Source organism: Rana temporaria, chromosome 10 (genome assembly GCF_905171775.1).
Source record: "Rana temporaria chromosome 10, aRanTem1.1, whole genome shotgun sequence".
NCBI classification, from domain to species: Eukaryota; Metazoa; Chordata; class Amphibia; order Anura; family Ranidae; genus Rana; species Rana temporaria.
The window spans coordinates 39,495,596-39,517,715 of record NC_053498.1 but is presented as its reverse complement, the minus strand read 5'-3'; the positions used below and the strand labels follow the sequence as shown (position 1 = coordinate 39,517,715).

The following is a 22,120-nucleotide window of genomic DNA, read 5'->3' as shown; positions in this document are numbered from 1 at the left end:
AGAAGAAGAAGAAGAAGAAGAAGAAGAAGAAGAAGAAGAAGAAGAAGAAGAAGAAGAAGAAGAAGAAGAAGAAGAAGAAGAAGAAGAAGAAGAAGAAGAAGAAGAAGAAGAAGAAGAAGAAGAAGAAGAAGAAGAAGAAGAAGAAGAAGAAGAAGAAGAAGAAGAAGAAGAAGAAGAAGAAGAAGAAGAAGAAGAAGAAGAAGAAGAAGAAGAAGAAGAAGAAGAAGAAGAAGAAGAAGAAGAAGAAGAAGAAGAAGAAGAAGAAGAAGAAGAAGAAGAAGAAGAAGAAGAAGAAGAAGAAGAAGAAGAAGAAGAAGAAGAGGCCATCACAGCGATCAGGGGAATTGCGGTATGAAGTTCCATTTTTTTTTAAAAGCACATACAGCGGGGCACTTAATGCATTGTAACTCAGGATTTATTAAAACACGGTTATTTTAACAGCTATAAGCTCGGAGCACTCTCCTGGGAGGGGCAGGGCAAGTCGGGGTGACGTCACCCGGCAAATACATTTTTCCTGTCATATGCACAATGCCGCATCGCGATGCAGCGATTCATTTAAGCACCCCTACTAATAAAAATACCAGCCTAATCTAAGAAATAAAAAAAATAAAAAATTATTACATGAAATTTAGGCCATTTTCACACTGAGGTGTTTTAGCGCTAAAAATAGCACCTGTAAAGCACCTCTCTTGTCACATCAGTGTGAAAGCCTGAGTGCTTTCACACTGGAGGGGTGCGCTTGCGGGATATTAAAAAAAGTCCTGCAAACAGAATCTTTTGAATTGGAATGCATAGGCAGCGCTGCAAAGTGGGCGCTATTAACCCCTTCTTTGGCCGCTAGCGGGAGTTAAAAACGCTCCACTAAACAACGGTAAATCGCTGATAAAATTTGTGGCGTTTTACCGCCGACGTTAAATGCGCTAAATGCATAAATGGCCCACATAGTGAACTTGGTGCAGAATTATTCACTTCAAGGTCATTGGAGGAAAGAGTTCTACACAGTTCATACAGAAAGGCTTCTTCTTCATAAAAGCTGTGGAAATGTGGAATAGACTCCCTCAGAAACTAGTTCTGGTGAGCTCAGTTGATTGTTGTTTGTTTATTAACAAGTAATAACACCAGAGAATGATGATCCAGGCAAAACCGTAATGCAGGGGTAGGCAAACCTGGAGCCCTCCAGCTGTTGCAGAACTACAAGACCCATCATGCCTCTGGGAGTAATTGTAACTGCCAGCCTTGCAATGCCTCATGGGAATTGTAGTTCCACAACAGCCGACGTGCCCCAGGTTGCCTACCCCTGCCCTAATGCCTTGGGGGGTCAGGAAGCACCCCCCCCATTGTTTGAGCAAATCCTACTGTGATTTATAGGGTTATTTTTTTGGCCTGTGGGTTAAGGGTTCAGTATATGGAGGTTTTCTATTCTACTTATTTATTTTTTCTATTGGATAAAGTAGATGAACTTGTGTCTTTTTTCAACCTTTTTATGTAACTATGTAACTGTAAACTGCATAAACTATATGTAGCTTTAGTTTTATGATGTCAATTCTAGGATAACTGACCGATGGGGCCCACACATGATCGGTTTGGACCAATGAAACGGTCCTTCAGTCCGTTTTCATCGGTTTTGACCTAAGCCTCTTGCTATGGTAGCATTTGAGCAGGCCAACTTCTGAGCCACCATAGAATGCATTAAAAAAACTTCTGCCTCTAGAACCACTTTAAGTTCACTGCACAGCAAGTGGTTATGTTGGAAACTTCTAAGTTAGATTCCTCAAGTTCAATCTGAAGTTCCATTTGGGTCTGCCTATCTGTTTTTCAAGCAGACCCTCTAATTCCCCTTTATGGGCAGTCAGATGTAAAACGGACCAGTTTCCATTTACACCCAGCAAAAAACAAACAAAAGGGGATCTATTCTCGTCAGATCGGAAGGCAGTCAGGTGTAAACAGCAGCCTGTTTACCTCAGACGGCCCGTAGAGCAGAGTGGGCTGTGTCTGTGTCCACTCAGCATAAGCAGAGCGGACACGGACATGTCATCCAGCTGCTCTGCTCAGCAGGGGATCAGTGGACCGATCCCCTGCTGAGAAAAAACATATCCAAACCATGTAAAAGGAGCCAAAGACAGAAAGAATAACCAAAAAAGTCACCTGCGCTGTGAGAGGAGCCCTCCCCATCTGTTGCGAGGATTTCATTTTCAGTAGGTAGCGAGGAACTTCCTTGAGACTCTGATCTCTCCTCCTTTATAGTTAACTTAGTGGTGCTAGCAGAATCCAATAGAAACGTATCCACAGTGTGGAAAGATTCTCCATCTACAGGGAAAGGAGGAGGAATATTAAATCAGCATAGGCAATTTGCCACAAAATATTTAAGATTGGGAGATATCATACAAACCAAGCACTTACCAAGTGACACATCAGAGCCATCGACAGCCGTGGCTGACATATTGGGTCAGGCTTCTCCATGCATTGTGAGCCAAACACTGCAAAATAAAGCATACACAAGGGAAGTTATTATTACTCATACACTAAATGCTGTGTGTCTTAGGTCACCTCCAAAGCATCACAAAATCCAGTCATTTCATGTGGGTTTTGCCAGAAGCCCACTAATGATTCTATGCTGGTCATACACTATACGAAGAATTGTTCAAATGCGTTTACAAAAAAAGAAAACGCGGTTGTAAGAGCAAAGAATATTGCCATCATGTAATGGCCGAATTTGAATGAGAAATCTGTCAATGGACACAAACGAATCAGTTTCTTGTTTCTGGGTAACATATGCGCAGTACCAACAGTTAAATTTTTAACGGGTGAGAAACACATTAAAGCGGAGTTCCACCCGATTTTTCGTTTATTAAAAGTCAGCAGCTAAAAAAAGCATAGCTGCTGACTTTTAATAAACAGACACTCGCCTGTCCCACGGTCCAGTGATGCGGCTCCCCGAAGCCTCGCTCCTCTCCCCTCCTCTCTTCTGGGACCAATGTTGTGTCCCAGAAGATCGCTGGTGGGAGGGGCCGCCTAGGGTAAGAGGAGTTGTCGTGCAGGAGGCCAGAAAGAGGACGGAGGGAGTGGGACAGGAAGTCCCACTAAAAATAAGGTACACACCCCCCCCCAAAAAAAATTACATGTCAGGGGGCGAAGAGTGCTTAAAGCGGAAGTTCCACTTTTGGGAGGAACGCTGCTTTAACCACTTAACCCCCGGATCATATTGCTGCCCAAAGACCAGAGCACTTTTTGCAATTCGGGACTGCGTCGCTTTAACTGACAATTGCGCGGTCGTGCGACGTGGCTCCCAAATAAAATTGGCGTCCTTTTTTCCTCACAAATAGAGCTTTCTTTTGGTGGTATTTGATCACCTCTGCGGTTTTTATTTTTTGCGCTATAAACAAAAATAGAGCGACAATTTTGAAAAAAATTAATATTTTTTTTACTTTTTGCTATAATAAATATCCCCCAAAAATATATAAAAAAACTTTTTTTTTCCTCAGTTTAGGCCGATACGTATTCTTCTACATATTTTTCGTAAAAAACCGAGCAATTGCGGGTGCCCGGCGGCGATCGCGCCCGCCGGGCACCCGCACGGGAGTCACGGACGAGCGGGGGGGCACGCACGCGCCCCTAGTGGCCGCAAGGAGAGCCGACGTATAGCTATGGGAGGAGAGCCGACCTGCCGCCATAGAATGACGGCAGCTGGTCAGCAAGTAGTTAACTTTTCAATTTATCGTCCGTCAGGCAGAAATTTTCCATATGGTTCCTTAGATTTTTTTTGTCTCAAAATTGTCACAGCCGACTTTCAATTTGTGCCAATTAACTAGACGAAAAATGAATGAACTGTCCAAATTACAGATTTTCAAATGGTTTTTCGTATTGTGTATGGCCAGCATTGGTGTAACACAGTAAAAGCTCACAGAAGACAGTGGGACTCATTGATCCAAAGTTTGTTTTATTTAAATGCAGAAAAAATTATTCCTAGCAAGTATAAGCAAACGTTATACTTATCAGATTAAAAAGTGTATTGAAATCCAAAACCCCAAATGTTATTTATTGCAGCTTATCAGTGCTTGGTTTGATTGCTACATTAATTTTCTTTTCTTTTTTTTTTTCTGAATGGTATCAGGGGAAGGGGACGTCTCAAACGGGGGGGGGACAAAAAAGGGGGGTGACTGTAAGACATGAGCTCAAGGCTTGATTAAGAGATAATCTATGATCCCAGAAGGTGTTGCCCTTCATTAGAGAAGATAAAGACATTCCATATATCCCAGGTCTTTGTGTGAAGCTCCCTTCTGTGTTGTGCAGTGAGGATCAAATCCTCAATTTTATTGGGGGGGGGGGCTGTTGCTTCCAAATAAAGGGGTACACACGCCTTTGCAGCATTAAGCAGGTGGCATATTAGTGATTTCTTGTGTGTTTTGGTTGGGATCTTTGAATGGTCTAAGAGGCATCATCTGGGATGTTATACTCTGTAAATTCCTGTGTGATGCGGCAGACCTCTCCCCAGAAATTTCTCAACCTGGAGCAGGACCAGAAAATATGTATCAATGACCCCTCCTCCTCCCCACAGCGCCAGCAATGGTTCAAGCCAGGAGGGAAGCATCTGTGTAGTCTAGAGGGTGTCAGGTACCAATGGAATAGCAATTTAAAATTCTTCTCTTGTGTTTTAGTACACAAGGAGGATATAAGAGCAAAATTAATGATACACTGCTTTTGTACCGCTGAGAACGTACAGTTCAGGTCTGTCTCCCATCTAACCAGGCAGGGAAGTTGTGGTTGTTCCTTCGGAGTATTCAGCAAGGAGTATGTTTGGGACAATATGTGGGCTAATAGGTCAGAACCCGAGCAGAGGTCGTCGAACGTCGTCAGCTGACGTGAGAAGTCTTGGGGTTTGGGAATGGAGTGAAGGAAGTGGGGCAATTTCACTGCCTTCCAGAAGGGAAGTTGGAAGGTCCCCGCCGCCGCCGCCGCAGTCAGTTCTAAAATGGATGGCCATTTCCCACTGATGACAAATTTAGCTACATGGTCACAGTCCGAGCTTCTCAATGTAGGGTACTCCGCGGGGTGCAAACCTGGCTCAAAATTTGGATGGCCAAGTATAGGAAATAACAGAGTTTTTGGACGTGAGGGACTCTTGGTTGGCAGCTAGGCGGCTGTATCTCAGAGTGGTGCCTATGAGCGGGTGCAATTTCATCCCAGTAGGCAGGTCTTTGTAGCACCACAGTGCACCCTTTAATGGTATATGGGATTGGGACTGTTCGATTTGTACCCAAAGCTTGGATGTCGCGTTTCGCCTCAAGTCTAGTATGCGGCCCAGATGAGAGGCCAGATAGTACTGTTGGATGTCATGTAGAGCCAGGACGCCGTTATATTTGGGGAGCGTCATTTGTGTTCGACTGGGTCAGGGTTTTTATATGTGCCCAGACGAATCGGGTAAAAAGGGCCTCTACTTGTCTGAAAAAGGAGGGAGGTATCAGTATGGGCAGGACATGAATAAGGTAAAGTAATTAGGGTAAAATACTAATTTTAATGAGGTTGCATCTGCCAAACCAGGAGTGGAAGCCTGTGTGCCACTTCTCCAGTAAAATGTGTGTCTTGATTAGCAGGGGGGAGCTGAGGTCAAACGTGCGTGATACGTCGGGTGGGATGTACGTGCCAAGGTATTTTAGTGCCGTGTTAGTTCATTTAAAGTGGAAATTGGTTTGCAAGGCCAGTGAAATGTGGGGAGGTACTGCGACACCCATCGCTTCTGACTTGGAAAAATGTATTTTCAAATGGGAGATTGCTCCATACACCTCAAAATTCCCAGAGGAGATTTGGCAAGGAAATCCTGGGGTTTGTCAGGGAGAATAGCAGGTCATCCACGTAAGCAGATACCTGTAGCCCGGTAATATCTGGGTTTAATCTTATCGAGCAGAGAAATGGCTGCAGAGACAGGGGAAAGAGGAGGGGGGACAAAGGGCATCCCTGCCTTGTCCCATTCCCAATGGAGAACGAGGCCGAGAGTATTTGCCTATCCACCCCATCATCTTATCCCCCAAAACCATTATGGGGGAGGACAGAGAACATGAAGTTCCAATTCACCCGATCAAAAGCCTTTTCGGCATCAGTGCTCACAAATACACAGGGGACCCCAGTGTTGTTTGCCACTTGAAGAAGGTTAAGCACCTTAACGGTGTTGTCCCTTGCTTCTCTAGCAGGGATGAATCCAACCTGATCGAGGTGTATTAAGGTTTGGAGGTGTTGTGCAAATCTAGTGGCCAGGATTTTGAGAACAGTTTTATGGTCTGTATTTAAGAGGGAAATGGGCCTTAGATCCTTACCCTCTTTATGAATCAGGGAGATGTGGGCCTAGGTATCGTGGCATTTGATCCCAGCGCATTACATTTTTTTACCATCTGCAGGCCTAGTAGTGGGAGAAAGGTCTTATATTATAATATTGGATGGTATATCCATCTGTGCCTGTGGCTTTACCCAGTTTCATAGAGCCTACTGCTGCCTGTAATTCCTCTAAGGTGATCGGTTCGTACAGTTCCTCCTGCACCTCTGTAGTGAGTGATGGGAGTTGGGAGGACGCAATGTAATTCTCTATGTCTGCCAGATTAGACTGTATGCTCGGTAGATTGTATAGGGCAGAATAGGAATCACAGAACCCCTGCGAAATTTGAGTTTGGGGTCGTGGCTTTCTGACCGCTGGGGCAAGTTATCCGAAGGATGTAGGACGCGAACTTCAGCTCCTTGACCGATCTGGCTAATGTCTTCCCACACTTGTCACCCGACTCATACGTCACCTTGCGACAGAATTGTAACGCCGCTTTGGCCTTATAGTGTAACAAGTCTGTTATCTGTGTATGTAGCAAACTCAATTCGGTCTCTAATGTCTGTGAGGGAGCACGTTTGTGATGTGCTTCCACAGAGGCTAGTTTGGAGAGTAAGCCGGCGAGTTGTTCATTTCGTTACCTCTTGATGCGTGCACTGTGTCTAATAAGGACAGATTTGTGGGCCTCCCATAATGAGCCAGGGTCGCAGTCTTGGGTGTCACTTTCCTGGACGTAAAGAGTCACGTCCGCCAACACCTCAGGGATTTGGAGAAGGTTCAGGCGCCAAAATAAGGACCAGGCGAGTGCCTGTCAGAGAGAGTGTACGTAAGGGAGATGGGGGCGTGGTCTGACCATGTGATCTGGCCTATGGAAGTGGAACTCACTAGGTGCAACTGATCGTGAGGTATCATAAAAAGTCCATCCTGGAATACAGCTTATGTGGGAGGGGAGTAGAAAGTTTAATCCCGGTCTCCCGAGTGCTGAAGACGACACAGGTCGATCAACTGAGCGTTGTGGAGGGCTTGTGCTATGCGCTTCCTGAGTGCTGGGGGAATTGGGGGAATGGAGGAACTGCCCGTGGAGGTATCCGAGGAGGGGATCAGTGGAACATTAAAGTCCCCCCCCAAGGATCAGTTGGCTCTCCCTAAACTCTAGCAGCCTGTCTAGTGTGTGTTTAAGGAACCTGTCTTGATGGTCATTGGGGGCATACAATGTTGCAAGTGTAAGTTGGACCTCCCCTACTAGACCCTTAAGGAACACGAAGCGCCTTTCCGGGTTGCTAAGCACCGCCTGACAGTGCCACGGCAGCTTACCAGAGAGCAAAATAGACACCCCTTTAGATTTGGATGTGGGGTTAGTAGAATGGTATGTCCAGGGAAAATACCTATTTTGTAGAAACGGGAGGCGATCACTCAGAAAATGCATCTCCTGTATGAAGGCGACATCAACACATGAGCTCTTGAGGTCATGTAGCAGCATCCGCCACTCCTCAAGGGTGTTCAAACCCTTAGCATTGAGGGAGAGCACTTTAATAGAGTCAACCTCCATGTCTTAAAAAAGGGGGGAAGAAATTGAGAAATTATAGGGACCGAGGCTGGGAATAAATCAGCCGTGCCTGTCTCCACGGGGGAAAAAACAAAAAAAATATACAAGTCACAGAACTTGAAATGTATACACTCCCGGGGGTTACCGGGTGTATACAATGGCCTAATGGGGGAGGGGTAGTCAAAAGCTGATAAAGGAGGACCTCCCCCCCGCGACATTTTGAATATTAGAAGTCAGAAAACTAAAACGAGACTTAGGCCCCGTACACACGACCGAACATGTCCGCTGAAACTGGTCCGACGGACCAGTTTCAACAGACATGTTCGGTCATGTGTATGGCCGACCGGACATGTCCGATCGACCGAAAGCCCTCGCATGCGTCAAAGTGATTCGACGCATGCGTGGAAGCATTGACCTTCCAGGGCCGCACACGTCGCTGCGTCATCGTCGCGGCGACGGCGCGGCCACGTCACCGCGTATCGTGTCAGAGCGGATTTCTGTCTGATGGTGTGTACAACCATCAGACAGAAATCCGGCAGCGGACATATCCGCCTTAATGAACAGGTAACAGTAGGCCAAGTAATCATTGACATTAATTTGAAACGGGTCCAACAGTCATCCCAGTGTGTCACACCGAGCCGGAAACCAACGATTCAATGGCCCGATGTGTCACCTAAGTGCCGCACTAGCTCTGAAACCAAACCACCCCCACTTCTGCCAAAACAACATTACAGTACTAGTAAAATAAAATAACATGTAACAATGCCCACTACAGATAATGGCGGAAGGAAGGGAGACCCCCAACCAGGGCCCATAAATAACAGTGTGCCAGAGTGGGGGGTGCTCCTGTGTTTCAGCAAGCGATCACAGAACCCGCCTATCAACGCACAAGCACACCCCCAGAGCACCCCAGGCCAAGGGTCCCTCTCCCCAGCTAGTGATCAAAGCCCCCACCCCAGTCCAGAGGCCCCGTCAGCTCCCCGGCGGGCTCCCAGAGGGGGGGGGGGGCGGGTTCCGCCAAATCATGTATATACATCATCATCCTACAAGAGATCTCCCCCTCACCCTATACCCCTTCCCCGCTACTCAGCTCCCCCTCGGCAGTTCTCAAGAAGCGACAACAGGAGTTCACTTATCCAGCAGAACCAGTGAATGTCACAGTAAGGTCACTCGGGTTGCCCAGAGTTTTCCCGGGAAGTCGTCCACACATAGGACCAGGCCATGCATGATCTGTGTGGTTCCCACAACTCTGAACTCTCCCCCCACTACCCAACAACAGCCAACAGAACCAACCACCAACAGAACCGGAACAGTGGGGCATAGAAAATGAGATAATGAATGGAAATGAAATGTCAATCGTGACACTCCAATAATGTTCTGTAAAAGAAAAAAAAAATAAACAGCGTGATGCGTTGATCTCCATGCATCAGCATTGTGGTCACACAGCGCAAACAGGTAGTAGACTGCCGGCGCCAGAACTCTACAGGTATAGGCAGTACAGTGCCTGTACAGTTCTGGTGCCAAAACTATGCACCACAGTCGGTGGATTGATCTGCCAGTTGCAGCTATGAATCATAGTTGGTCGTTAAATTGATCTGCCAAACGACTGTTCTAGGATGGATGTGCTCTGTTGACAGTTTTCCATCAACAGTGCTGTCTGCTGTCTTGTTGCCAAGGACCATACTTCAAGAATATGGCAATAGGAAGCACTTTTGTTGGAAGCATACCAACTATGCATGTCCTTGTCAGTAATATACAGTCACTCTTGGCTGGCACATGCAACTATGGCTAGTACAGTGCTTTGTCACTGTGTCCCCTCACATTGCTAAAAATTGGGGGAGTGCCCCTTACATTGATAAGTGGGTGTGTGCCCCCTTACATTGAGAAGAACTTATCTGCCCCTGGATGCACGGATTTCAGTTTTTTCTAAATGCAGCTAAACAGGAGGCACCTGAACACAGAAAATGCATTGTATCATTTTAAACGATTCCATGTACTGTATATATGCATTTAGAAAAGCCCTGCAAATGCATATAATTACATGCCTGTGTAAATGAGGCCTAAGAAGACATTTTTAAAGAGAACCAGTCATAACAATGAGGTCTCCAGTGCAGGTCAAGAGAATGATACCTATTGCTGTGCTATCAAAATAAGCATGGTATCACAGAAACTTCCAAACCTAGGATTACTGTACTTCTGTTCCATGTCTTCTGCATCTCATGTCACAATGACACTCCAGTGGCTTTAACAATCTGGTGGTAAAGAGCTGTGCAAAATCAATAATAATAATAATAATAATAATAATTAAAAAAAATGTTACAAATTTATGTCACATGACCTGTTTGGATAAAAACTGCTTAGTGGAGTTATTTGAAGAATGAAGCTATCCCTCACAATACATTTATTTAACCACTTCCAGCCCAATGACATCCATTTATTTAACCACTTACAGTCCAAGGACGTCATATGACATCCTGGACGTTGAGTGGGGATATCTGAATGATGCCTGCAGCTGCATCTTTTTTGGCCGGCGATTTTCTGGACCGTAAGAATAATCATAGGGGCAGTTCAACCGCTTGATCGTTCTTACAGACAGCGGGAGGGGACTGCCATTTTTCTTTCTTAGAGTCTCTGCTAAAAAAACATATATAATGTTTGGGGGTTCTAAATAATTTTCTAGCAAAAAATACTACGGCAATTTAAACTTGTAAACAAAGGCCCAGATTCTTGTACATTGGGCGTATCTCTGCGTCGGCGTAACGTATCCGATTTACTTTACGCCGCCGAAACTTACACGGGCAAGTGCTGTATTCTCAAAGCACTTGCTCTGTAAGTTGCGGCGGCGTAGCATAAATCACCCGGCGGATTTCAAATTCGGCGGGTAGGGGGCGTGTATCATTTAAATCAAGCGCGTCCCCGCGCCGAACGAACTGCGCATGCGCCGTCCGTAAAATATCCCAGTGTGCATTGCTCCAAATGACGTCGCAAGGACGTCATTGGTTTTTGACGTGGACGTAAATTACGTCCAGCCCCATTCACGGACGACTTACGCAAACGACGTAACTTTTTAAAATTTTGACGCGGGAACGACGGCCATACTTAACATTGGCTGCGCCTCATATAGCAGGGGCAACTTTACACCGGGAAAAGCCTAACGTAAACGTCATAACTTTACTGCGTCGGCCGCGCGTACGTTCGGGAATTCGCGTAACTAGCTAATTTGCATACTCGCCGCGGAATTCGACGGAAGCGACACCTATCGGTCAAAAAATGCAGTTTAGATCCGACGGCGTAAGAGACTTACGCCTGTCGGATCTAATGGATATCTATGCGTAACTGATTCTAAGAATCAGGCGCATAGATACGACGGCTCGGATTAGGACTTACGACGGCGTACATGGCGCTGCGCCGTTGTAAGTCCTCTGAGAATCCGGGCCACAAAGTTCCAAAAAAGGCCCGGTATGGAAGTGGTTAAAGAGGTCAAAACTGAAATTCCAATCTGTAACCACTTTCATTCTCTGAAACTGGAACATACGGCAATATGGCAATCACTGAAGTATGAAATTACCCCAGTTAGCCTAGGTTCACAGAACCAGCACGATTCCAGCACTGGTTCCCACATTCACACTGCCCTCTGCGAACCACTGCGGGTGTCAATACAATGTTAATGACACCCCCAGATTGGTTCACAGATTGCAGTGCGAACTGTGGATTCAGACAGGAATCGGATTGCATGGGTGAGATCCGATTCCAGTGCAGCGAAAAAAAGTCAATGCCCTTTTTGTTCTGCGAATCAACTGTATGGCTGAACTCGCATCACACAGACATTGCATGTGGTCGGCACCTATGGTGTGGGTGAAAATTACATGCAATGTCTAAGTTCGCAATAGTGTGAACCTGGGCTAAATCTGCAACTTAAACTAGAACAGTGCCCTGTACCTGTGCATTGCCAACAGTAGAAAGGCGTCAAACCTACCTGTCTATATATCCAACACGCTGTTGGTGTTAGGCAAGTTACCTGCATGTGATCTATGAATTGCAGTATATTGGAAGACATATTCAATAACTAACAGTAGACAAATAGCCCTGATAGGTTCAAAGGGTGTTTTTGCAAAAGGAGATTCATCAGGGAAAAGGTATAAATCAGGTTGAACGGATCCTTTGGAGTTACCAGATTACTGTACAGCCCAAGGACCCCAAGCACAAATCTGTCTAGTTCACTGTGGAGCCATGGAAGCCAGGAGGTCCACATCTGGAGTAACCCACCTGCTACATAACTTGAAACACCTTCAGGTGAAGGGACGAGTCTGAAGTTTAACAACTAAGGAAGCCCACTTACAATTTTCCACACCTGTTATGGTATATGCCATGGCTGTGGCTTTGCCCTGGTTGGGTGACCTTCCCACCAGCCGCGATGCTGGAAGCCTAGGCCTCTAGTATGGATGCTTCCCCGCCGCTCCTCTTCGTCGATCTGGACGTCCCCTCCGGGGGCCTGTTAGAGGCTTCAGCTGAACTCCAACAGCCAGCCCTGCGGGATGCCGACCTGCTGGCAAGATTCAAAACTATGCTACAGAGTAAACTTTCTGCAGCTGCTACTATAGTTATTGGAAACTATGAGCAAGATCTCTCTGACCTTAAAAGGGAACTAGATGGCGCTCTCTTAAAGCTGGAGGACTTTGAGAACAGGTCCCGTCAATGTAACCTGCGTTTGCGAGGTTTGCCAAAGTCCATTGAGGATCTCACCTCCACCCCCACCGTGCTCTTCCAGGAGTTGGTACCAACAATACCAATTAAATGCCTGGAGTTTGACCGCATACATAGGCCCCCAAGGACATCATTATAAAATTTACTTTTTAACGCACAAAACACACACTTTTGCAGGCAGCTCAAAACAAGCCAGATCTCTGCTTCCAGGGCCACTCATACCAACTTTTTTTCACATCTGGCGCCCTCCGCTATACAGAAACAGCGACAGATCAGTCCTCTTGACCCATTGCATCAAATACCAATGGGGCGTTCCGTTCAAGCTCCCCTTCACTCACCAAGGCCGGAGCCACACAGTTTACAACCCTGGTGGCGTTACATATTTTATCCCTACAGGATGCCACCAGCAGTCCAGTGTGTCCCTCTGGTGTCCAACCTCATTCAACTCAACTGGGTTACAACTCAACTGGGTTACATATGGGAGAATCCTTGCGCTCCGACCCAGGATGAGATTGACCCTGCCGGTGTGACGGCCTGTTGTTGGATGTTAAGTCCATTGGTTTAGCCTCTCGTTATTGCTGCTATTGGAACTTTGCCTGGAGGGCGTGAGCTGTGGCGGACAGTGCCACCCTCGCAGAAGCTGCTCCCTGTCAGGCTGCTGGGATTTCCCCGTTTAAGATCTGAATTATACTTTATCTAACTGATTCCGCCACTTCACCTTACCTATTCATTGATAGACACCTTGTTAGGTGTACTAACCTTTTCTTATGGTACGAAGTTGTTATACGTGTGATGACTATGGCACCCCCACGTTACGCTCTCACACAGCTGGTTATTTTACTGTCCTATTGCTGGGTGGGCCCATAACTCAGGTCGGTTCCACCCTCAACTGAGTGGGTACACTCTTTTACGCTACGTGGGTTATTGTCATATTGTACTCATATGCCTAGATTATGATGCTTTTTTTCTCTCCTCTTTGCTTCCCTATCCCTCCCTCCCCCCTCCCTTCTAAGGATTTATTCCCAGAACATCCATGGCTTCAACTCCCCTGCTAAACGGTCCAAGGTGTTTCACCATCTGATGTCCCAAGCTGTGGATATAGTCTGCCTGCATTGCCCAAACTTTTTCTCTGCTTCTGCCCCTGAGAAACATAGGGGAGTGCTGATTGCATTTAGGCGTGACCTACCATTCACCGGCTCTCGTGAAATTACTGACCCCACGGGAAGATATTTACTTTTGCTAGGTACCATTGCGGACCAGGAGGTGGGGTATTATGATCCAAATAGGTTTCAACATAGATTTTTTTTCTCACAAGTCATCTCACAATATCAGAAGGCCATTTTTCTCCGTATGGGTGACTCCAATATGACACTTCCTCCCTTGACAGGCACTCTCTGAGCTGGCTGGCCCCCTCCTCTGACACCCTTTCAGAAACGCACATGTGCTCTCTTCTGCAGATTTATGGACTAGTCGATTAGAACAAAGAATATCTTGGACAGCCGCACACTCCCAACCAACTCATCAGCTATGAGTAAACACTAAGTGTAGTGTGAAACGCCTCAGCTGTCCTGAGTTCCGTTGCTGTGGCTTGTAGTGCTTGTTTCCCATTTTAAAATAAAGCTACGTTGGTTTGGAGTGCGGCTGTCCAAGATATTCTTTGTTCTAATTGCTATGTGCACTGCCGGCACCCTTGGTTCCTGAGAGAAAGATCACAGTTCATTAGACCGGCCTGAAGCGGCAACCTCTCTGTTCTTATGGCCTAGTCGATGTCTGGAACTTCACTCCAGCTCACAGGAATATACCTTTTATTCTAACCCACACCAGAGCTCTTGTAGAATCAACCACACATTCACTCACCTTCAACATCTAACATTGGTGGATAGGATCACCATCACAGCCTCTGCCTTGGTCAGACCAAGACCCCTTGGTCCTGCTGGTGAAATTTGTGAACCTCCCCCGACCTACCTATCACTGGAGACTGAATGAGTCCCTACTCACCACACAGGTCTCCCATGTCCAGATACAGTCACATATTTATTCCTATTTTTCCGAGAACCTGGGTTCTGTGACTTCTGCTGTATCTCTATGGGAGGCTCATAAGGCCAATATACGAGGGTCACCTGATCCAGATTGCCAGCTCCAGGAAATGTACCAGGGAGAAGAGTACAGGAGCTGACTTTACACCTGGCTCAGGCAGATGCAGCGTGGAAGGCAAGATTGACCGATGCTAATCGTAAGGCCTGTGATACCCTGGCCACTGAGCAGGCTCCCATTGTGGGTGCTTTTGGAACTACACAGTGCTCAGATTTCTTTACAAGCGTTTGCTATGGCTTTCCCATAAACTACGCCCCTAAACAGCCTGAAGCTGTGGCATTTGATATTCCGGAAATTTTATGTTTCTATTCTTACCTCTTTTACCAATCACTAACAATCCCCTTTATCCACTAGGACTGGCACAACCTTGTTCCTTCTCCAGGTGGGTCTCCCACAGCTTTATGGGGGTACTTCTTAACTGCACGCTTGTTTCTGTCATGGGAGTCCCTTCAGGAGACGTGCGAGATCCCCAGGCAGGAGTACTTTTATTATCTGCAATTATGAAATTGGATTACGTCTCTACGTCAGCATTCTACCTTTCCTTTTTGCAAGGTGTTTTTTGAGCATACTTGTCTACACTCCCCGGGGGGCCCTGGTCTCATCTTATCGCATGAAAAGTTCTTGAAAATCTGGGAACAGTGGATAACTTTTTCTTTCCCGTCCCTGCCCCGACAAGCTATGGTAGACTTTAAAGCTTGCTTGCATTGGTCCCACGTCCGTGGTGCTCGCCCTCTCCTGGGGCCGCTCTCCTTTTCTCTTTTCTTTCTTTTCTGTCTCCGTTTCCTCCTTTTCTCCCTTCATTCTTCATATGAAGGTTATCAATACAGATTGCTGTTCTCCAAGGAGTAAAGTATTATAGCCTGTAATATCTACCCAATACCTAACTTGGTCCTCTATGATTCTTATAACAGTTCTTTTGTTATGTTATGCATTACATCATGTTCATATGCTGTTTCTTCAAATGCTTGTCTGAAGATGCCCCAGTGTGGGAAAACCATGGCATGCTATGATTCTTGAAACTTTAATAAAACTATTGAAACAGAAAGAGTGGCTTCCATCGTAAGCACCCTCCAGATCATCTGGAGAAAGGATTTCTCTAATTCCAGTGCCAAGGTGGAGATGTCCGGGTAAGCCTGGTTTTGCTGGTCAGGTGCATTGTATGATCCAGGGACTGAACCCATTTGTCCCACACTGCCACAATGTTGAGTTGCAACAGTCTGGAGTGAAAATGGAGTGTAAAGAACTGGCAGAAGACATGCCACCATCAGGTCCAAAAACCTCATACAAAAGCAAATTGTCAATCAGTTGCTGGACCATGTGGATCTATGCGCGGGAACAAAAAGACTGGAGCTTGTCCTGGGGAAGGAAGACCCTGGTCAGTGCTGTATTCAAGGTTAGACCTAGATACACCAGACAATAGGTCAGATCCAGCACTGATTTCTTAAGAGCCAGGATCCACCAGAATCTCTTTAGGGTCTGCACTTTCCATCTGATGTTAACAGGCAGAACCTGAGCCAACTGTTCCCTCACCAATGGATTGTCCAGATATTCCATATTGGGGATGCCCTGAAACCAAAGCAGAGTGAAAATAGGGACTGGAACCTTAGTGAAGAATCAAATTGAAGCAGACAGGGAAAGGCAACAAATGTTTGTAATGTGTGCCCACAGAAAAATGTAGGTAGCATTGCTGTAATATGGAAAAGTGCAAATAAGCATTCTTTATAACCAGAGAGACTATGACATTTCCTGGGTGAAAGGAAGCAGCTGCTGACTGGCAGATTCCATACAGAGTTTCTGAATCCAAAGGAACTTGTTGAGAATGTGTTGATGCAGTATGGGCCAAATGCCTCCCTTCGACTTGGGAACTGGGAACAGATTTAATTAGAAACCCTTGAGTTTTTCCTGTTTTTTGGATGTAGATTCTGACCCATTAAAAAAAAGTTGTTAGAGAGCAGTGAGCAGATCCATTGAGTCTGAGAGAATGACTCCTCCCCAGGGCTAGAACTTGTCCAGTAGTAATCAGCGCACGTACCTAGCAGTAGGACGTGTGGCTCCTGGTGCCCAGACAGGCAGGGTTTTCCTCTCCCGTTGCTGCTGTCTCCCTCCTTGGAGACTCCTCTGGCTTCCTCCGGTTTTCCCCTGGCTCCACTGGCTCCCTCCTGGCTCCCTCCTTCATCCCTCTTCCAGGGAGCCTAACAGGTAACCCCCTTGTGATCAGGGCTATCAGCCCCCCCCAAGACCGTTGGTGGCTATCCTTTTCAGGACAAGCCGCTACAACGGCCTAATCACGGCGGTTCACCCCTGCTCCTACACCTCCTCTTTACCTTCACATTTAAGGCATCCTCCCCGCCTCACTTTTCAGCCTCTTTCGGGACATCCGCGCCAGCCTGTCGCAATTTGCAGCGGCCGCGATCTAGGAAAGACCGCGGCTTCGCCCGCAGCCTAGCGGCGCGCCGCTTCCCACGCCTGGCATCACCACCAAAACCGCCAAAACTGCCCAGAAACCCCCCCCCCTACCCCAGAAGGACACCATCTTTCTCACAGTCACCAATTCCAACCCCCCGCATCACCAAGCCATCCAGCTGACAGCCCCCAGCCTGGGGCCTGCTTCCTGATCGGCGGCCATCTTGGTACACCCTGCAACGAGGATACCTCTCATCCCCACTCCCCCCCTCACCACCCTAATAGCACTTGATCCAGGGCTTGTCCGATCGCCTCTCAAGGGGTCAGGAAGAAATGTTTTCCCTGCCGCAGCACATTGGCACAGCACAGCCAGGGTTTTTTTGCCTTCCTCTGGACCAAGCTAGGAGAGAGGATTTAGCTAATCTTCCCTCCATCGCCCCCTGAAAACCTTCCCTCCCACCCCCCCCTGGTGTTTGGCTACCATGGTTAATCTGTAATATTCTGCAGAAACCATTTGGGGTCTGAGGCGATCTACCGCAATACTACCAGCCATCACCAAAAAAGCCCTAAAAATTTAACAACTATTGAGAATCGATCGACTGTCAAAAATTTCAGCCATTTGCCCCAGCCTAAGCACATATTATGTGCTTTGATCAACACAAGATCGGCAGTATAACACCGACTAGAAATCTATGATTTCATTCTACAAAACGATTTAGACTGCCTCTTTATTACAGAGAGCTGGCTCACAGCCGACTGTAACACCATTCTAGGCGAACTGGTGCCAGAAAACTATCGCATTATAACCGAAAACAGAGTGGGGCAAAGAGGAGGAGGCCTGGCAGTGATCCACAAGACTAACCTCGCGATCACTAAACCAATCCTTCAAAACCCCCTTCCATTCATGGAAACCCTCACTCTGCAACTACAAACAAATCCCCAGGAGACCGTCCGTATTCTACTCTGCTATAGACCACCTGGTCCAAAATCGCAGCTTACATCATCATTGACGGAGTTTATTTCCACTTACACCCTTAACAGCAAACACCTGTTGCTGCTTGGGGACTTCAATCTCTGGGCCAATTCTTCACAGGATCCAGTGGCCGACGCCTGTATCGATCACCTGGAAGGATTAGGGCTACAGCAATCAGTATGTGGGCCCACACATACTTCAGGTCACACGCTCGATCTTATTTTCAGACAAGATCTGGAAATAAACATTTTGGAAAATGAACCGTTGCCATGGACAGATCACCATGCAATTAAATTCATAATTTCCAAAATCCCCCCCTTAACAAAAACATCAAAACCAGTGACAACACACTGGACTAGATGTCAGAAGAAGCTCCATTCGTAACTCTTCAAAACCACATTAAGAGAAAAATAAAATCAATTCACCCTCATCAAACGGCCTCAGAAACACTGGATGCCATAAACACAGCACTATCACAGTCAGCCGACTTGATAGCTCCGAAACGTAAAACCTGCATCCGGAAAAACACCTCTAGCTGGTTTAATAACCAGCTGTCGCTATTGAAGCAAGAGCGCAGAAAGGCGGAAGCCGCCTGGAAAAGAAGCTCTTCAGAAGAAAACCACATCATCTACAAGGCAACAACAAGAAAATACCACAAAGAAATTTTCAAAGCCGAGAAAAATTATTTTTCCAAGGCTATCAACAGCGCCCTAAACCGCCCACGCGAACTCTTCAAGATGGTCACTCAGACCATGAATCCCGTCTGTCTTGAAGCCCCCAATTCGGACACCCAAGAGTTCTGCAATGAATTGTCGGATTACTTCATTAATAAAATTGAGGGAATCCGGGAAAGCATTCAGCAAAACAACACCCCCCTCAACCCCCCCCCCCCGCAATTATTCACCCAACACCCACAGAAATTCACCACAATCAGGAAAGTTCACTCTAGAACCCATCTCCATCGATGCCACTAAAAATATCATTGGTACTTTGCGAAATAGCACAGCGCCAAATGATATCATTCCCCACCAAACTGCTGAAGGAATGCGCCGACATCCTGGCACCTCCTATCACGCAGCTTATAAACCAGTCTTTCAAGGAGGGCATAGTGCCCCCCCAGTTGAAAGAGGGCATAATCCAACCCATCTTGAAGAAACCCACCCTAGACCCCAAGGACCCACTTCACCGTCGTCCCATAACAGGTCTAAACGTTTTCTCCAAGGTAATGGAGAAAGTAGTGGTACAACAGCTGCAACAGCATCTAGATACCCATAACCTACTTGATCCATTTCAATCAGGTTTCCGTCCCGTACACGGTACGGAAACAGCAATACTCAAAATATGGGACGACACTCTCGAGGCCGCAGACGAAGGAGAATCTTGTCTCCTGGTTCTATTGGACCTAAGCGCTGCCTTCGACACTGTAGACCACAAACTATTACTGACTCGGCTAGCTGATGTAGCCAAAGTCGCAGAAGGTGATTTATCTTGGTTCTCCTCTTTTTTGGAAAACCGGTCACAAACAGTGAAATTGGGACCTTTCACTTCTGAGAAACGCACGGTATCGTACGGAGTCCCTCAAGGATCGCCTCTATCGCCGTTGCTGTTTAACATCTATCTTCGTCCTCTTTTTGAAATCATTAGCAGACAAAAACTGCTTTATCACTCATATGCAGACGACACGCAACTGTATTTTTGCATTTGCAACAAAAAGGATCACCACCTCAATCTAGAGACATGCCTCTCTTTTATAGAAGACTGGATGACAAAGAGTTATCTTAAACTCAACGGAGCGAAAACAGAACTTCTCCTGTTTCACGCCAAGCGTATGAATCAACCTGCAATAACTTGGTCCCCCCCGCCCATTCTGGGCAAAATAATCACCCCTAGCGCCAAAGTCAAAAGTCTCGGAGTCATCTTTGACTCATACATGACATTGGACGCACAAATAGGGTCAGTAGTCAGCGGATCTCACCATCTGCTGTGCCTACTACGCAAACTTACTCCTTTTATTCCCAAAGAAGACATATCGGCCGTGGTGGGAGCGACTGTAAACTCCAGATTGGATTATGCAAACGCCCTTTACCTCGGACTCCCAAAATACCAAATCGCTCGTCTGCAAGTCGTTCAAAATACGGCCGCCAGACTAGTGACTGGGAAAAAACCCTGGGAATCAATCTCACCTTCCCTGAGATCCCTTCACTGGTTGCCAGTAAAGGACAGAATTGTTTTTAAAGCACTCTGTCTAACGCATAGATGTATCCATGGGAATGTTCCCCATTATCTATGCGAAAAAATAAAAGCTCACAACTCCAATCGCGTTCTGCGATCCATCAACCAAAATCTGCTCCAGATACCGAAAGCCAATTACAAGTCCAAAGGAGAAAGAAGATTCGCGGTCCAGGGTCCCAGACTATGGAACGCTTTACCAACCAGCATTAGGTTGGAGGAAAACCACTTAGCATTCAAAAGAAAGCTCAAGACGCATCTCTTTTGATATCAAAAGAGACAGGAACAACAAGCGCCCAGAGGCGATTTAGTTCGCATGTGCCGCGCTATATAAGTTTTTCATTCATTCACCCATCTTTGCGGAGAAGCTGGCAAGTTTGACAATATTAATCAAAGTGGAGCAGAGACTGAAACTAGTTGGAGCCCCTATATACCACTCCTGGATTCTAACATTAGCATCCTAAATGTCATGGGATAAAGGTTTGCCAACAGAAGCTTTTGCCGCCTTCTGGGGCAAAAGGGTACTCCTTCCCCTGTGACTTCCTAATATAAGTATAAAAGAATTGTTGGACTGACTTTCCTAGCTTGTGCCCACACATGTTGCCTCAGCAGCAACAGCTACCATGGGAAAGCCCTGACTTAATACAGCCATCTCCAATTGTGGGCAAAACCCAATTGTCTATACTCTTCCACTGGACGACCTGTTCTGATATAGGTCACTGCCAAAATGTACTCTCTCAGTGTCACTTATACAAATACTGTTACACTGCTTCTGTCACATGCCACTTACTCTCTCCTCCTTTAGGTTTTCACATACTTTTGTTCATATAGTAAGGGTGTGATGGCAAGAGGTTTAAAACTTTTTTTTTTTTTTTATAGGTTTAGAAAAAGCCATACTGATTAAAGCCGTCTAGCAAAAGGGTACCATTTTTTTTAACACAATCAAGTACCAAATCATGAATGTACAATAGCGAACAAAGTTCAGCAGTCTGGGGAAGGTAATCTATAGCACAGTGTGCACAGTGCAGCAGCTTTTGGTACATAGAGGTGCCAGAATGATGGCAGCCAGTGCAAAAGTGAGTCTGTACAGTGAAAGTTGGTAGAAACATGTTTAGTTACAATGGGGGTTAATGAAGGATTGTGCTGGAACAGTGGTGGTCAGAGGAAAAGTGTGGTGGTGCAGTGGAGAAATTAATATGTACAGTGGTGGTCAGTAGAAAAGTGTGGGGGAGGGGAGAGACTGAAGCTTTTTTTTTTTAAGCTATTATTATTATTAACATGTTTTAAAACATTATCAATAACATATACAAAACAAAACAGGAGACATTTTAACCTACCACAATGTTTAGCAAAATGAGTTCTTGAATAGAAGCTTAAAGCCTTTCCTTCATAGTGAATGGGCTGTACTCCTGGCAGCATCTGAACCTGCACAGATAAGATTTAAAATTATGAAGTACACAAAGAATAACACAAAAACAATGGTAAAACCAAGAACCAAGGCAGATTTTAAAATAGCTTACCATCTTAAACATTCAGGATGTGACAAACACGAGGGTCCTGTCTGGCGGACTATATTAAGTGAACTATTTCCCAATCAAGTTCCTCTATCTAAAATATGTGCCAAAAGGCTTCTCTGTTCTGTGTGCAAATGGATTAAAAAAAACATCCAGGATTCTGAAAATGCCCGATCTCAAATAAAAAGAAGAAAACACTAGTTTCCATCTTTGCAAAGAGGCCTTGAGAATGTGTGTGTCAGACTGTAACAGCCTTGGCTGAAGAAATTCCAAAACTTTGAAAATAGTTACAAGCTCTATTTTTATTTTATTTTTCGTGACCGTCTCTTTAAAGTGGATGTTAAGGCCCCATG

At 46.0% G+C, this 22,120-nt stretch overlaps 1 protein-coding gene across 3 annotated transcripts in view; it reads right to left on the bottom strand.

The window, feature by feature from the left end:
• The window catches only part of NR1H2 (nuclear receptor subfamily 1 group H member 2), a 227,280-nt gene that overhangs the window by 129,992 nt on the left and 75,168 nt on the right, over positions 1 to 22,120 (bottom strand). For all 3 annotated transcript variants that reach the window (XM_040327571.1, XM_040327569.1, XM_040327570.1), the window contains exons 2-4: positions 21,591 to 21,678; positions 2,401 to 2,477; positions 2,146 to 2,307 (exon numbers count right to left, since the gene is read on the bottom strand). In XM_040327571.1, the coding sequence (XP_040183505.1) occupies positions 2,146 to 2,307; positions 2,401 to 2,440 (202 nt within the window). In that variant the 5' untranslated portion in view covers positions 2,441 to 2,477; positions 21,591 to 21,678. The remainder of the gene's footprint in view (positions 1 to 2,145; positions 2,308 to 2,400; positions 2,478 to 21,590; positions 21,679 to 22,120) is intronic.